The sequence below is a fragment of the Ceratotherium simum genome, chromosome 19, assembly GCF_057802395.1.
Source record: "Ceratotherium simum simum isolate JZ-2026a chromosome 19, ASM5780239v1, whole genome shotgun sequence".
NCBI classification, from domain to species: domain Eukaryota; kingdom Metazoa; phylum Chordata; class Mammalia; order Perissodactyla; family Rhinocerotidae; genus Ceratotherium; species Ceratotherium simum.
In genome coordinates, this window is record NC_141918.1 from 54,085,404 (window position 1) to 54,103,915 (window position 18,512).

General features: G+C 38.1%; 1 protein-coding gene across 2 annotated transcripts in view; it reads right to left on the bottom strand.

Moving 5' to 3' along the window:
* Positions 1-1,959: 1,959 nt before the first annotated feature.
* The window catches only part of HBS1L (HBS1 like translational GTPase), an 82,720-nt gene continuing 66,167 nt past the window's right edge, over positions 1,960-18,512 (bottom strand). For both annotated transcript variants that reach the window (XM_004422347.3, XM_087444134.1), the window contains 5 exons: positions 16,618-16,708; positions 16,111-16,219; positions 9,950-10,050; positions 7,337-7,481; positions 1,960-6,175 (listed from right to left, as the gene is read on the bottom strand). In XM_004422347.3, coding sequence (XP_004422404.1) covers positions 6,164-6,175; positions 7,337-7,481; positions 9,950-10,050; positions 16,111-16,219; positions 16,618-16,708 — 458 coding nt within the window. In that variant the 3' untranslated portion in view covers positions 1,960-6,163. The remainder of the gene's footprint in view (positions 6,176-7,336; positions 7,482-9,949; positions 10,051-16,110; positions 16,220-16,617; positions 16,709-18,512) is intronic.

Genomic DNA, 18,512 nt, shown 5'->3' on the forward strand with positions numbered 1-18,512 from the left:
GGGTCTCTGTGAAATGTGGGAGTCAGGGGTGACATAAACAGGAGATTTCCAGAAAGAGACCTCGTACCTTGGAGTGGATTAAGACTGAATTTACAAGGCATCGCTGGAAGCTGAGTCAGCAAAGTCAAGGTAATGCTCTGCAACAATCCCTCACCACTGCAACAATCCCTCACCACTGCAACAATCCCTCACCACTGCAACAATCCTTCACCACTGAAGAACCAGGGCAGCGGGGTGGGACTGGGTGTGGAACTCACCCAACTAGACAGCAGAGCTCCAAGGGGACGGGTCAGAGAGGAGCCTAACCCTCACACAGCAGGAACAGAAGCGGGGTCAGAGGCATTTCTGCTTCAACAGTTGAAATGTTCATACGGTCTGGTTGGATGGTAGCAATCTATACATGTTAATTTCTTGATTTTCATGGCCATATTGTGGTTATGCAGGAGAATATCCTTCTTTGCAGGAAATACGCAGAATATTCAGCAATGATGGGGCATCATGTGGCAACATAATCTCAAATGGTTCAGGAGAAAAGTTCTTTGTACTGTACTTGGACCTTTTCCATCCATATATTTGAGAGATTTTCAACAAAAACATTAACAGAAAAAGTGGAATTGGATTCTTACCTCATACCAGGCACATATAGTCATGCCATACATGTATACATCTGTAAAAAAACCTGTTTTTAAAGAAAGGAAACGTTCAACTCAAAATTAAGTATCATGGCAGGGATGGGAAAAGGCGGACTTATGGGATTGGGTAACTTCAATATTTATTAATAATGTTCTAATTCACTACTAGAGGGATGGGTTCACGGGTTTTTATTGTTATCTCCTTAATCTACATATTAACTTATTCTTTTGCTTGTATCAAATATTACATAATAAACATTTAAAGAATAACTATGTAAAATACTTTATTTTTTAGGACAGTTTTAGGTTTACAGAAAAACCGGGAAGCTCGTACAGAGAATTCTCATACTCTGCACCCAGTTTCCCTATTGCTCATGTCCCACAGTAGTGTAGTACCTTTGCCACAATTAATGAACCAGTGGTGATACATTAATGTTACCTGAAGTCCAAGTTGATTCATACTTCCCTAGTTTTCCTAGTGTTTTTCCGGCACAGCATCCCATTCACGATACTGCACTGCATGTAGTTACGTCTCCTTAGGCTCCTTCTGGCAATGAGGTTCTCACACTTGTCTTGTTTTTAATGACCTTGACAGTTTTGATGAGCATGGTCATGTATTTTATAGGACGCTCCTCTAATGGAATCTGTCTGATGTTTTTCTCACGATTAGACTGGTGTTTTGAGTTTGGGGAGGAAGACCACAGAGGTGAAGTACCATTTTCACCACTCCCTAACAATGGTATACACGATCAATGTGACAGCCACTGGTGATGTGGACTTTATCACCTGGCTGAGGTGCTGTTTGTCAGGTTTCTCCACTGTCAAATCCTTCTTTTTTGCCTCTTTTCCATACTGTACTCTTTGGAAGGAAGTCACCATGCTCAGCCCACATTTAAGGAGTGGGAGTTATGTTCCACCTCCTTGAGGATGGAGCATCTACATAAATTATTTCAAATGCTTCTGCAATGGAGATTTGTCTCCCTCCCCTTTATTTATTCAATCATTTATTTATATCAATATGGACTCGTAGATGCATTTTCTGAGGACAGTTGTTTTGTATCTTTTCTAGATTTTTTAGTTGAATGTTTCATTTATTTTTCCATGTTGATAATAAAAATATTTAAGGCTATACTCTGATTCCACTATTTTAAATATATAATACACATATATACATATATGTATAATTTATACATATTATATATTTACACAGTACATTATATATTGTGCATATGTCACTAATTCTTCTTTTAGCTGTACCTAATCTGTTTAATCTAAATACCAGTTTTGTTTCAAATATTATATTTTCCATTTCTAAGAGTTATATTCGGTTGATTTTAAACTTGTCCGATCATTTTTTAGTCTTTTTGCTTATTTTTCCACCTTTTATTTAAGTAAATATTAAAGATTTAAATATTTCACCCAGCTATTTTATATTCTGTAACCAATAATTCCAATATCTGTAGTGCAGGAAGGGGAGCTTAATCTGTTTAGGACCTTCTAAAGCTGAAAGATAACTCTATACCTATGGTCTGATTCGTGAGCTGCCTTTATAACATACCCCTCCAAGAGATTTACCTCATTACCAAATTCTTGAAGGAAATGACGTATAACTGTATCCTCTTTGCTGTATGTTCATTCTTGCTACTTTGTGATCATGTTATTCAAGTCCTTGATGATTTGCTGGTTTACATCATCTATAACGCAGTGCTGTGAGAATTTCTTAATAATTGTCAATATGTCCTTTAATTTTCCTTTCTAATAAATTTCCATTATGCATTTTGACGCTATTTGGTCCTTAACTTTTGTGCTCGCACACTGTACCTCTCCCCAGGATGAAATGATCCTCTTCATCAGCGAAGTCTCTCCGTTTGCTTGTTTTACACCCTCAGTCCTGCGTTCATGTCATTACTCGTGATTTCCGGAGAGGCTGTGTAGTGTAGTGGGCATGGCTTCCAGTCAGACTTACATCCAAATTCAAATCATGGCTCTGTCATTGACTTACTAGTCATCAATCTCTCTGAACTTCTGAACTTCAGTTTTCTCACCTGTGGACCGAGGTTAGGAATGCCTGCCTCGCATTATTCACAACAACCAAGACTTAGAAGCAACCTAAGTGCTCATCAAGGGACGAATGGATGAAGATGTGGTATAGATACACATTGGAATACTACTCAGCCATAAGAAACGATGAAATCCAGCCATTTGTGACAACATGGATGGACATTGAGAGTATTATGCTAAGTGAAATAAGCCAGAGGGAGAAGGTCAAATACCGTATGATCTCTCATAAGTAAAAGATAAAAACAACAACAAACGAACACACAGAGACAGAGATTGGATTGGTGGTACCAGAGGGGAAGGGGGAAGGGAGGAGGGTGAAAGGGATGATGAGGCACCTGTGTGGTGATGGGTTGTAATTAGTCTTTGGGTGGAGAACATGATGTAATCTATGCAGAAATAAAAGTATAATGATGTACACCTGAAATTTATACAATGTTATAAGCCAATGTTACCACAATAACAAAAATAAAAAAAATAATGCCTGCGTCATACAATTATAGAAATATCGAATGAAGCGTTGGGTGAAGGCAACTGCCTGGCACATGGTAAACACCCAATGCAGGGTCATCGTTTTTATTTCCCTGCTACATCTGTGTCTCTTTCTTCCTTTCAATCTATGGTTTTATTTTAGGCGTATCTCTTGCAAATAACACATCATTAGCTTTGCAGTTTGAGTCTATCTTTTTAAGAGAAAAATCTAAACTGCTTTCATTTCCTGTAACAATCACTACTTTGTCTTCATTTGGTTAACTTTGTTGCTGTTTCATTTCCATTCTACTTTTTGCTCTACAGACTAAGTTTCTTTGCTCCCGTCTTTGCATTGATAGGAATAGTTTTATTAATTCCATTAGTGGTCACCCTAAACAGTCTTAAAACTTTGTCTTACGTGATTATCAAAATAAAATAATGATGTTCCTTTATGAACTGTAAGTAATTTAATGCTTTTTCTTCCCCTACTTCAAGTCCCCACATTTGAGGTATAATTTAATTGACTTATTTCATGATTTTGTTTTACACTATTAATCTACTTCTACTTATTTAAATAAGTGGTTTCAGTGTCAGAGGGAAGAAGGAGCTTCTGAGAGCTAAGAGCGGGCCGTGCACTCACAGCTGGGCCATGGTGTCCTCCAATTGAGCACTAACAATTCCTAAATCTGACAGCAGACAAGGTGACTCTGTGATCCTCATGAAGTGAGATACTGTACTCACACCTGAGCACAGACCAAGCCACCGTGCAAACCATAAAAATGAACGAACATCTCCCTCTTGTGGCTAACACGAGTGACTGCTGAGGCTCCACCCTGTCCCATTTTTCCCACCTCCTAGATAAAATCTGATACCCAAGTGCAGAATTACTCCCACTTTCTGACAGTACCCAAACCAGAAGAAAGCCTTCCTCACTGAGACCTCCTCAAAATTACCTACACGTGCTCAAATTCTTAACAAGCCCCTCCTCACACCTTCTTACTGAGAAGCACCTAGAGCCCTCTGTGGTGTGTGGTCTCTCGCTGCAGCAAGCATCAATAAAAATAATTTTGACTACAGTTGAGTCCTGGTGGTCTTGGATGACATCAACAAACGATAGGCATCAATATATGCTTGCTGTAGAATTTTCTACCACGACCTCCCCAGTCCTAAAGTTTTGAACTCCCTCTTTGTGATCTGAGCATTTACACAGCCCCTCCTCACTCCTTTCACCCTCTAATTTTCTGTATTTTCCAAGCTTTCTAAAGTGAATGATTACATTTTAACAACGGTTAAAATTATTATTGATCTACACATTCATGGGAGAAAAAAGACTACATCTATAAATTGTTTACTATAAAGAGGGGCTCAAATACTGTCATAAATAATGAACGTGTGTGAGAGTCACTTCACATTCAACTCCAAGCATGTCCCAAGGAAAGAAACTAAACTCAACTATAGTCAACGATGAGCTGTTCCTAGGGCTTCTGGAAAAGACATGCTCTTTTAGCCTGTCCTTATCCTGGATGGAGGGTGTGAGGAGCTCACTGTGGAGTCTGAGGGCAAAACCAACAGTGGAGAAGGCAGGGCACAGAGGAGTCCTTGCTGACACTGAGAGTTGCTCAGTCTAGACGGATTCAAAGCTAGGGCTGCCGCAGTCTTTCTGTTTTGCTTAAGTCACTTTAAGTTAGATTTCTGTCACACGTACCTGTTAAATTCCTGATTAATACACAAATAAAACACTTTACCTTAGCAAGTTGATTCGGAAGTCACAACTCCACACATACTTTTTAGTAAAGACGTGTTGTGGCAGTGTGCTCACTCTGTGATCATTCACCAGACAACACATCCACACTCTGGGCCCTGTGCCCTATGGGTGTTATTGTTTAGTTAAGAGGAAATGCTGCTGTGTAGTCAATATATAAATCACACCATTTCCCAGGGAGAAAACGTTTATCATGAATAGTCCAGGCTCAGCTGAGGATAAAATTTACTCTCAAGCTCTTTGTACCCAGGAGGCAGCTCAACAAACACTTGTTAAATAAACGAACCTTGGAGTTTGTTGTTGAAACTAAAGAAAAACATGACTCTTACTCATGGGGGACGTACAGTCTACAAGGTATGCAAGATAAAGTCAACACGTGTAATTCTAAAAGTGAAAATGGGAATAATACAGTGAAGTTATGGTTACAAATGGAGGAGACTAAATTTGATCTGCTGTTAGGATAAAAAGCAAGAATTCACGTGCAAGAGCTTGGAAGCTCTTAGGTGAAGAAGATCCCACAAAACCCTCAGCCATATTTAGCAACAGTGTAGAGACCACATAAACACTGAAGAAACAAAACACATTTTGCTGTTATGCTCAAACTAAGACATTTTATTAGCTAGCTTTACGCCTTAAATAATATCTTGACTACCAAAGAAACAGTTACCACTAATTCTAGACTAAGCTTTCAAAGGATTATTTGTTGGAGGAAGAACATTCTTATGCTCAACCCAAAATACCTTTATTATAACCTTCAGTGAATCTTAGAGTTAACTAAAAAAAATTGCTCGGGTCAAACATCAACTACCTCAACAACCCAATGTAGTTATTTTTCCTTCAAATGTGTGCAGTACAGATGAAAATCAAAACAGAAAACTGTAAACATTTTGTGGCTTGGCTGGAAGTAGAGTTCATTTCATGATGATTCAATGTCTTCTAATACATATTTTTGACAGTTTCCATAAATCTCAGCAAAGTAAATCCATTTACTAACATTTCAAAGGGAAAGCTGGTTTTAAAATGAAAGTGCAATATTAGCCTTTCTTTGCCGGTTGGCAACTTGAAATTGTTGCAGGAGTGATTACTAACACTTCTTTGCAGCTGACTATAGCTTCAATTTTCTCTCTCACTTAAAAAAAATATGAATTGCACACTGTTCCTTTAACTGAATATCTGGATTCTTTAAAAAGAGAGGTTGACTATTTCATTGCTTTGGAAACACGGTAGAAATTCTGACCCATCATTCTTTTATCTGTAAAGGAAAAATAAGGTATTTGCTATAATTTAATAAATCACATTATATGAACAACAAAAGGAAAATGACAGTAAAATAATTATTGCATCAAAATCAAACTTTCTTCTTTCTCCTGCAACTTTTCCCCTTCTCTAGTCATGCTATTTCTGAGATTTACTATAATCTCTTCATTATTTCCCACAAGAAACTGTATCTTATTTTCAGAATGCTCTTCTATAAAAACACTGACAGATTAAATGTGATGCTGATGACAACGATGATACTAGGTAACATTTACTACATGCGTTACACATGCCAGTGACTGCGCCCAGGGCTCCGCACAGACCATCTCATTTCACAACCACTCCAGGAGACAGCCCATTACCCCACTTCTGTGGTGGACAAACTGCAGGAGAGATGCTGTGCTTGTGCGGCGGGAGTCGGTGGAGCCGTAACACCAACTGGGGCAGTTTAACTCCAGAGCCTCTTACGTGACACACACGTGACTGAATTTTGGTGCCACTTAAAGCCCTACGTTCAAAGCATACATCCAATTAAACAAATTGAGTAAGTTTTATGCAGAAAACAATCACAGGAGGGAATGAAGCCCCCTTTAAAAATATAAGATTTATATTAATCATGACATTGTGGAAGAAAGCTTAAATTACTGAAATTTTCTGATTCATTTCTGGCTATTTTCTCCAAAACTCAACTACACCTTGTATTATACAATAGGTATGTTTCTGAAACGTTACCAAGATATTAAGTCAACTTTTTAAACAAATCATTTCAAATGCACTAAGAGCCAGTTATTTAAAGAAAAAAATTTAATGAGGGCTCTTCTATTAAACGAAATCACTACCCCAATTCATTTGACTCTTAACGTCAGTATTCTCATAATTTGGACTCTATACTCACAGACCTGTTTTTCAATGAATTTCCTTTAATTCTGAGCAAGATTACTGGTGGAGAAGACAGTCTGGCAGTCTTACGATGAGAAATTCTAAGACCAAACATTTTCTTCCCATCATTCTTCTAATTTTTTAATATAAATTTTAAAATCTTGTTCTAACACCATAACTGTGTTCCCCTTAAGCCATAAAATCTCAGTGATCATTCTTAAAAGTAGAGAGAGAAGACATCATAAGCATGGACACAGAATCAGCCCCTTTAAAATACCTCGGTGACCACGCCAGCAGCTATCGTGGAGCCCCCGTAACGCAGCATGAACCTCCCCAGCTCCTTAAAGTCTTTGTAGAGCTCGAGAGCGACTGGTCTTTGTGTCTGTAGCTCCACCAATGCGTTCTGGCCTTTAGTCAACAATCTATCAAGAAAAAGAAAAAGGAAGAAATGGATATCCAATAGAAGTGAATAATGTAATAACCTGAAAAATAAATATTTCACAATCAATCAACAAATCAATTTAGTCTTTCAAAACTTAAAAAGAAAAAAATATATTTCTTAACACGAAAATATGTGCCTTTGAATTTTTCTGGGTTAGTTGGAAGAAATGAGAGGAGTAATTGTAGATTTAAGAAACATTAGCTAGCTCATATATATTTTTTTTTACCAATCTTCCATACACAATTCTATCCCTTGAAGGATCCTATAACCTAAAATGCTCCAGGCCCTTCCACCACAGCCCTCCCCTTCATTCCTCATGAAATTGAGAGGTTCAGTGATCTAATAAAGAGAGTGAGGCATCTGCCTTTGAAAAGAGGAATACGATGCCCTATGTCTTCCCTGGTAAAATTCTAATTGGTGGACTATGTGTTAGGAAGTTATCCTTAAAGAGGATAATCCCCTAACTAGCCAACAGACTGCTCTAAATCTCTCTCCCTCCTCTCTCTTTTCTCACATAGGAAGAGTGGTTCTTTAACAGAGCTTCAGGACAAAAATCACATAAGAGGACTTTTCCACACAATACATTGTTTGTATGAAATGAAGAGAGATGGGGCATGGACCTAACTGCAAACAGTTTCATACAAACAAGCAAACAAACAAAAATCCTTGTGCATGGGCCCCATCTAGACTTACTGAAAGATGGAGAACCCAAAAGGGGACAGTTTGAAAACCTTCTCTAATTTAATTTTCACGTGCTCTGGAAGGAAAGAGGGCAGCAATCGTAAATCCCCTTCTGAAAGATTTCTTGAGGGACAGACAGACAGAATAAGCCACACAAGTTTCTAAAAAAGTATTCCAAAATTTCCAAATACTGGTTTGGGACGATTTCAGCCCAAAGTCCCATTACTTAGGAAAGACAGCATCTAATATATTCATAATCTGCACTTAATTTAGTTTCTAGAAAGTTCAATTCCATTCCATATAAAGCACTTGAGTCTAAGAAGTGTCTGAAGTGGAAATGAAGGGGAAGGCCAAATGGCACTGGTGCAAAATAAGAGAGAAGGACTAAGCTACAAAGAAGGTGACGGGAAAAGCTAACAAGAACAAGACTTGCAGCAGGAGCAGGGAGGGGAGAGTTCAGGATCAGACATGATGAGCCAGCTTCAGATTGAAAATTCTCCAAACCAAGTGTGTAGGTCAAACAACCTGGCTCCTGCCACAAAGAATGGAATTTATGTGAACCAACTAGAATCCTGGCTCTGCCACTTGCTGGCTTTGTGACCTTGAACATGTTATACAATCTCTCTAAGTCTCAGTTTCCTCATCTGAAAAATGGGAAAAATAATAGTACCTGCTTCATATGGTTGCTGAGAATATAAACCACATGAAAGCATTCACGACAGAGTGTAGAAAATAGTGGTCTTCAAGAAATGTTAGCCATTAGTTCCATCACACTTCTCAGAACACGATAGCAGACACTCAGGCTAGAAGCCAAAGACTCAGGTTAAAAATAAAGAACCATCTCAAGAGAGATGAAGAAGCCCTTCCCTCCTAACAGAGAAAGAGGCATGAGTTTAGAGCAGTGTGGAGATTCTCTCCCCTACTTGCAGCCAACCCATTAACCCACTAACCACCTTTGGCCTCTTACACAGGTGCAAAAGAGGAGGAAGACCCAAGGACCGAAAAAAGGGGATTTTGGGTGGGATTCCCCAAAGGGTTAAGTGAGGAAAACCCCAAACCTAAAGCAGCCAAGCCAAACTGTGGTTAGCCTTTAGTTGAACTGGGGTAAGAAGCTTCAAGTTTCTCAGGAAGCACTTACTTTGAAGAATGCCAACCTTGTCTCAACCAAAGGGAACTGTCCAGACCTAGGCCCAGATATTAATGGTAATCAGAGGAGAACAACGCGGGGATGATCACCTTAGCTTAAGGCTCCAGGTGGACTTCAAGCAGAAAGGAAAATACTTTCAGGGTGGAAAAAAACTAGGAGCTACAGAGAGTGTAGATCACTTTCTTCCTGGATGTTCTCAGCACAAGGAATGATTCCCATTAAGGAGGTGACAAGAAAGTTAAGAAGGACACTCAGCCGGAGTATGGAACCAGCAGTTAGGCACAATTCAAACTCACCCTTAAAAATGTAGGAGTAATTTTTTAAATGCCTTTATTTTTACATCATCAGTGTCTAGGGCTTGATGCATACATAAAAATTTATAATTACCTTTTTATTTACAATCACATCCCCCTCACCACACATAACAGAAATTATATCTAGCATTCACACCTAAGCAGGAGCTTAAACATCTGTTTTTGTGTTTGCTTTAATCTAGTCCTTGGAAAAATTATTTCTGGAACAAGTAAAAACAGATTGCACTTACTACAAAGAGAAATACAATACAAATGAACTGATCTGTGAGGAATTTGCTTAAATTGCTTGTGTGTATTAATACGCACTTTGGCTTCTTCTTCGTGACTTCACCCGTGCTTTTGTTTAAGACGCTGATCAGTCGTTTAATGATGGCAGGCTCGCTGACAGTCTGGTAGTGTAACAGCACCTGTAACAAGAAACCCAACACTGAGAAGCTGTTTACTGTGGCGTCTCTGGCCTTTTATTCTGGCACTCACGTCTCATTACAGTCAGCTCAGCACCACTGCTCAGAGCCTTTCAGGGTCTCCACCTGCCTCCCCCAGACCCCACCACTCTATCACGTTGTTCCTGAACTTACCAGGGGAGAAAGGTCACAGGAGGCAGTTTGAATTTCTACTCCACCTCTTACTACGCAAACTTTAGTACATTAAATAACCTTCCTTACAGGGTTGTGAGGAGAATTAAACAGGATCAGACCCAGTGCCTGGTATATAGATGCTCAACAAATGTGAACTGTTTCATCATAAAAACAAGGGAAGAGGAATCATCATATTGGCAGTAATTACTGCACTCACTGTTAGATAATGAAAATAAAATATTATATGGGAGTTCAGACAGGCTTTGACTAAGACAGACCTGAGTTTGAATCCTGACTCTATATTTTCCAGCTGCATGATTTGGGTCAGGTTCCTCATCACCAAAATGAGGAAATTCAGATAATGTTACTTTAAAGTGGTGCCTAGCACACGATCAACATTCAGTTAATTCATGACCTTATACATGAGCTATTATTGTTCATGGTTTAAATGTAAGGAAATTTAATATCAAAAAGGTTAAGTAACTTAATGCAGCTGTGGTGACAAGTGTCAGAGGTAAATTTTAGGCTTCCGTCAGCTGTAGTCAGAGTGAGACTGACTACCCTCATTCAAATAAAAAGCAATGAGTGTGCAGCATGTCTATAGTTTGAGTAGAGTGGAAAGACCAAATACCCAGGAAGTGGCAAAGCTATCAAAGTTTGATTGATTTGTAAATACCACTTCATGCTGTTTGCTTGAAGAAATACTAATACTTCTACTCTGGAATTTCCTGGCTAAAATAGTCTACATGTTCAGAAAACAGAAATACAGACTGTGGATGCACAACCCTGGACGTGGGAAAAAACCAAGTCATTCAATCAGCACTTTGTTAGTTCTATTTCAGTCCACTTCTCTCTTTCCTCACTGCTACAAAAGTAAGTCCAGGGCAGTCACCTCTCCTGAGCTAAAATGCAGGCTCCTACCAGTCCCTCTGCCACTCTTACTCCTCTATAACCCCTTCTTCATATGTCTACCAGAGTGATTCTCTAAAATACAAAATTAATGATATGTTTTTGCTTTTTAAAACCATGGAAACTTGAATCCCACTACAAGGCACCAAGGCCCTTCTCAGCTGACTCACGCTCACCGCTCCACCTCATCCTTCTCCATCCTCGCTCGCATTCCATGCTCCAGACACACTGAGCTTTCACTCCCCACAGGCAGGAAGCCCTTTCTAACCTTCAGGCTTTTACACACACTACATGCTCTGGCTGGAACACACCCTCTCATCCCTGCTGCTCCACTGGGCGAACTCCAACTCACCCCACTCTACCTCTGGTCCCAGTACAGCATCACTTCAGGAAGCCTGAACCCCTAGTCTGAGCTGACACCCTTCCTCTATGTCCCACAATCCCACTACATCACATATCACTTTTATTGTGACTGCTAGTTTAAATGTCTGTCATCCCCTGCAAATATGAACTCTGTGAGAAAGAGAACTCTGCAGACCGGAGCCAGACATTTCACTGGCACTCAGGAAATATCTGTGAAATGAACTTAAGAATGATGGAATAAAGAACACCTAATACACATGGAGAAAAGCAGTCACAAGGGTTTTTTTTTAAGGCACAACTGAACCTCCATTACTGTACAAAGGCAAATTAGTTTTATTTTTCAATGCCATTTGACCATTGTGAACTGGAAAGATCCTCCCCAAAATTAACAACCAACTCTTAGGGGAAAAAACCTTCCCTGAAGAAGGGTAAAGGGAGAAAGCCACATTTGTGCATTCAGTGGGCTCAGGTCTCCAACAGCACCAGTGTGACATACATGCAGGTCTAAATACCTCAGAAATACCCCTTTTCAAGAAGCAACTTAGGTAAACAAGCAGGATTCCCTTCACTGGGCTCGGGTGTGACTAAGAAACTGGTATCCGTCTCCATGGCTTGCCAAATTTGAAAGAACAGAAACACATGAACCTGATTAGGTTCCTTCTAACCTCTCGAGCTATGTGTGGTTTCCAGTGTAAAATCAGAGTAGATGAAGAATGGGTTGTGGCAGTCCAGGCTTAGGTTTTATTTGTCTTTCTATCTCCACAGTGTCTTACAGAGAGTAGCTCAAACAAAATACTTGTTGATCTACATGTAAATAAGTGGGAAGTAACTGTATGTTATTTTAACATTTTAATTCACATTATATATAACCAAAGACATCTATAAGTCAAAGCAATCTGCAGCATAACGTAATACGAAAACAGAAGCATTGGATTTCAGAGTGAAGAGAGCTGAGCATCAGTCCTGGCTCACCCACTTACTGTTCAGGTAGTCCCAACCCCTCAGAGCCTCCAATTCCTCATCTGTAGGTGGGGATAATACTAACACAGGTCCACAATCTCCTACTTGCAATTCCAAAACCCCAAAAGAATGAAAACCTAAGTTTTTTCCTAATTCTGTTATAAATCCACTTACGTAGTAAAACAGGACTTGAAGTGAGGCAATTTAGAGTCCTTATTTATTTCACATAGCATTAATGTTAATAAGTTGTGGTCAGAAATATTAGGATGTTCAATTACAGGGTGTGGCCCCATTCTCTGTTAGGGGTTTTACATAACATGCACAAATCATATCATCTTTCTAAAATATGAACATTTCCCAATTCTGAAACACACTAGCCTGAAGAGTTTCAGATAAGGGTTGGGATTCTGTACTTCATGTGGGGTTGTGAGAATCAAATTATCCAGTGTTTTATTAACTATAACAGGCCACATAATCTGTTAGGTGGCAAAATAAGTCCAATTATTATTTTCCTTACATCTCTAGGTAACCTATATTTAAAAATTATCATTGCATATGTGGTCAATTTGCAACAAAGGGGCCAAGACCCTTCAATAGGGAAAGGGCAGTCTTTTCAACAAATGGTGCTGGGAAAACTGGATATTCACATGGAAAAGAATGAAGATGAAGCCTTACCTTACAGCATATACAAAAATTAACTCAAAATGGATCAAAGACCTAAACAAAAGAACTAAAACTATGAAACTCCAGAAGAAAATAGAGGGAAAAATCTTCTTGACGTTGACTCTGGCAATGATTTCTAGGATATGATACCAGAAGTATAGGCAACAACAAAAAAAGTAGATAAACTGGACGTTGTCAAAATTTAAAAATTTTATGAATCAAAGGATATTATCAAGACAGTGAAAAGATAACCCACAGAATGGAATAAAATATTTGCAAATCATATATCTGATAAGAGATTAATACTCAAAATATATAAAGAAATGAAAAGATGCTCAACATCACTAGCCATTAGGGAAATGCAAATCAAAACCACAATGACATCCACCTCACACCTATTAGTTTGGCTATCATAAACAAACAAACAAAAAAATCACCCACCCACACCCAAACACAAGAAAGTTTTGAAAAAAACAAGTGTTGACGAGGAAGTGGAGAAATTAGAATCCTCATGCGCTGCTGGTGGGAACGTAAAATGATGCAACTGCTGTGGAAAACAGTTTAGCAGCCCTCAAAAAGTTAAACATAGAATTACCATATGATCCAGCAATTCTAGGTATATACCCAAAAGAATTGAAAGCAGGGGCTCAAAAAGATACTTGCATGCCAATGTTCACAGAAGCGTCATTTACAATAGCCAAAAGGTGGAAACAACCTAAATGTCCATCAACAGATGAATGGATAAACAAGATGTGGCATATACATAACAATGGAATACTATTCAGCCTTCAAAACCAATGAAATTCTGATACACGCTACAACATGGATGAACCTTGAAAACATTATGCTAAATGAAATAAATCAGATACAAAAGGACAAATATCGTGTGATTCCATTTATGTGAGGGACCTAGAATAGGCAGATTCGTAGAGAAAGAAAGTAGAATAGTGGTTACCGGGGGGCGGGGGACGAATAATGGGAGGTTACTGTTTAATGGGTACAGAGTTTCAGTTTGGGATGAGGAAAAAGTTCTGGAGATGGATGGTGGTGATGGTTGCACAACAGTGTGAATGTACTTAATACCACTGAACTGTACACTTAAAAACGGTTAAAATGGTAAATTTTATGTTATGTATATTTTACCACAACAACAAAAAAAATCAAACATGAATTTAAAGCCTAATTCATTCTTCCATTTATTCTTCTTAAAAATACAGAGAGTTTACCATATAAACAAAGGGAAACTTAAATATATTTACGTAGCATTAAGGAATTAGTCTCTAAATAGTGAAATTTTAATTGTTTAGAAAGACTTTTCTTGGTATGTATATATGAATAAAGGCTTCTTCCCACAGGGAGTGGATTGAACAACAAAACACAACCATTTTTTTCTGAAACAAATTTCATCCTGGTATTCATGAATCAATATACACGGGTGGAATCTCATAAAGCAGCACTGAAAAACTTTCAATTCGTACTTATTTTTAAGAAATTACAGTAGACAGGAAGACAGTATTACTATTCAAAGTAACTGTTGACCTCTTGACCTCTCTACTCTCCACTGGCAAAAATTATTGCTGCATGAGTAAAAACACAGTCCCAACCTCTCCAACTTCTCCCCGTAGGACACACTGCTTTCTAAGAATGAGTGCCGTTCGTTCGTAGCAATTAGATCGTAGTTTCTTGCCTATTAATACGTGAATTTTGAATATTGAAAAATTAAATATTTTCAACACAACAATTTTTTTGCAGAGAAGTTTTTACTCCTTTTTTAGCACATGGGAGAGATGCAATATAATTATAAAACTAAAGGACCAAAAAGTATCTTATAAATATAATTTTTATATGATCAAATTTACATAGAAATAATTACAAAGAATTATAAGCAAAGCACATGGTTATCTCAAATAAAGGTGTATGAGTATAAAATGAAATTAAATGAGCTAAACAAATTTATTCTCAACCTCTAAAACACTATCACTAACTCAAATTAAGTTTAAAGGTCAATTACTATTACCGTGTTACTTTTATTTCAAAGATGCATCAAATGGTGAAAATGATCTGTTTATATTTTCAAAGGCAAGCCATTTAATTCCACTGAGAAACATTTTTTACTGTCATGCAGAATCTGTACTATTCAAGCTGATCAAGAAAAAAAAAAAAAGGAAAGCCTCACTTGTTAAGTGGTAAAACCAAGGTACCAAACTAAAACCAGAGTTATGGCCCTAAATATCTGAAAAAATTACACAGAAAACACAGGAATTCACAGCATTCACAAGTCGTATCTTTTCTGGATAAAGTAACACTATAGTATAAAATTTCCCACTTCCCATAAATGTGCATGTTCAAATGATGCTGGTCAATGACAACCTGCACAGCAACCTCACAGCACACAGGGTCTAAATGTGTTGCTTCAGCACAAAGTTTACTCCACACCAAGGACCCCAGAATATACCCATAAATGCCAATGGGTGGACAACATGTATACATAAAAATACAGTGAAATGTAAAGAGTAGATATCTATGGATTATACAATTACAGAACATTCTTATTATCTTTATTTTTGTGTGTTTTCCAAAATTTTCTATAACAATGCACTACTTTTATAATCAGAAAAACAATAAATAAGCATATTAAAACAAAACAAAACCAGAATGACCCAATCTAAGATTAGTCAGGTAACCTTTAGAACACAGCAAAAAAGTATCTACCATTTTCTCTAGATAAATTTTATCATCATTACTTTGTATTCTAGTTATGATAAAATTTTTTCTCAATGCCTTTTTGAAAAAAATCCCCAAGCTCAAGGATCAAAATAAAAAACAAAATAAAAATGATTTTCAAATTCTAATTTCATGTTTTTCTTGATTAGAGTAATAAGATATTAGTTGAAAATAAATAGGATCATCACTTCTAAACACAGTTATTACTTGTTAGGATAAAGTTACTTTGAATTTATAAAAACAGTAACAATTAAACATTTTGAAACTTACAGGAAATCCTTTAGTGACAGGAATTTCAATATTAAAGATGAGGATTCGGGCCCTGAAACGAGTGCAGGCCTTAATGGGCTCCCTGGGGCCACAAAAGATGCAGCCAACACTGTGACAAACAAAAGAAAGAAGGTAGCTGGGAGACAAATAAATACACACCCAGTAGGATACCTCCAAAACCATTTACAGAGGGAAACAATCAAGGACAGGAGGGACTTGTTCTCAACACCCCCGGGGTCCAAGCATGGCTTACCCCCATTACTGCCCCGGCGTCATTTCACACATCGCAGCTTTTGCTCAAGCAACAGCTACGTGCACTCATATCATCAATTTCAATTTGAAGTAGGTTTTACTTATCATTCTTACACTTCCACAAGTGCCTATTTTTGGCCAAATGAAATTCAGAATTAATACTCATTCTTTCATTTGAGCTGGTAAACTGCAAAATTTATGTTTTGAGGTCCTATATCTAAAACTCGAGTTGCTGAAATTCATTTTCTCACTCACTTGATTTTGATGATATCCATTCCAACCAACGTAAGACTAACATGATCGCCTGCTGCCGCCCAGTCGACAGGTTCATCATGCAGAGTGATTCCTGGAAATGAGTAAGAACCAAAGCATACAGTGAAACGCCTCAATATCAAACCATAACAACCAAGAGAGCTTGGCTGATGTGTACCTCAGCAGTCACTACTCATCATTTTCAGTATGAATGGATTGAGAGTGAGAAGTGTAACTGTGAGCGTTGAGGAAAACATACTTCCTCTAGACTTGACTCTTCTGGAACACCACCCTAAACACAAGGGGACTTGTAGGTGTCCATGAAAGGCTGACTCCTGCTTATTCAACCAAGATTGTTAAACTCACTTACTCAGCTGGTATATTCATTAAACAAGCCCCATTCAAATACTTCTCTTACATTAATGGACGCAGGCATAATAATACAGTTCAAACTGTTTTTAATAACACAAAAGATGGGACTGGGAAAGGTGCCTAGTAGTATTTTATTCTCTTGAGCTTTGCTTTTAACTAGACAACCATCTAAACAACTGCCTGTGTTCTCCGAGGAACCCACAGGGCATCAGTGTTTGGTCACATGGTCCTCTTGGCAGGCCCCTTCACTACTCCTGGCCCAAGAGAACTGCCTCCAGAGAGAAAGACGCACAATGATAACTGGTTAGATGAAAAGAAAGAGATAATAGTGTAAGAAAATTTAATTTAAAAATGAACCTAGGTGTTGCTCTCTACCTTTATTACCTAGGGATAATCCAGGAGAGAAATTCCAAAGGGCAATACTCAGCGACTTGATTCAAAGGCTTTTAAAAGGCATCTCATATTTTCTCTTTCTATGGGGTAAATTTATGGGAGGAATTCCTTTCCATTGTAACTTGGGCCTTTTGATGAAGACAGCGTGTAGGCAAACCACTGTGGAATAGTTCTTAATTGACGTGTTTTTAGTAAATTATAATTCACCCTTATCTTTCTGAAAATACTCATTTTTCGCATGTAGCATACTCTTAAGTGAGTTCCCTTTAGACTTCTAGGGAGTTCAAGGAGAACCTTAAGAGCGCTGAGACACCTACAGTCTTATTCACAATTCTGTGTCTGTGTACATCTGCATTAATCTGAGATGGGCCATAACTTTCATCAGGGTATCAAAGAGTCTTGACTCTGAAAATGTTAACAACTATGATATTAAAGAAAGTTTGTTAAATATTCAACTAATTAAATTAGTTTTTAAATGTAAATTTAAAATGACTATTATCTGATTTTTGCTATGAAATCTGGAACTAAAAACAGGAGCTAGCTACTTACGTACAACAGAGACTGCCTTTGGCTTAAGATTTGAAGAGCTTTCCTACTAGAAGTTCAATTAACAATACAGAATTTTGTAAGATTACAAGTAATCTGTTTTTCTCCCCTAGACATGTGACACTGTCCAATATACAGTATTTATCTTCTTAAGGATGTTCTTCATTGGGTCTGAGAGGGAGCCACAGTGTCACCTACAGCGTTCTGACAGAGAGGGGCATTAAACAATCAAGCAAATCAGGCAAAAGCAATAGGGTCACAAATTGAGAACAGAGACCCTCCAAGCCGAGTTAGAAGGGTGGCTCTCAAGGAGTGGGGTGGTGGCCTAGGTACTTCGGATATCGCTTCTCCTTTAAGAACCACTGGATTAAAGATAAGTGGTTGGAGTTTTTCTGGCAGGGAATGGATGGAAGGAGAGTGGAAAAGAATGTGGGACTTTCAGAAGGGACAAATTATGACTTTGGAGGTCACAAGGGAGCCAATCTGTAAGGTCCACGATAATTTTAGGATCATGGCTTTAATTCATGTCTACTGATTATAAAAAAAAATTTCCTATTCTCAAAAAAGCTCATTAACATACAAAGAAA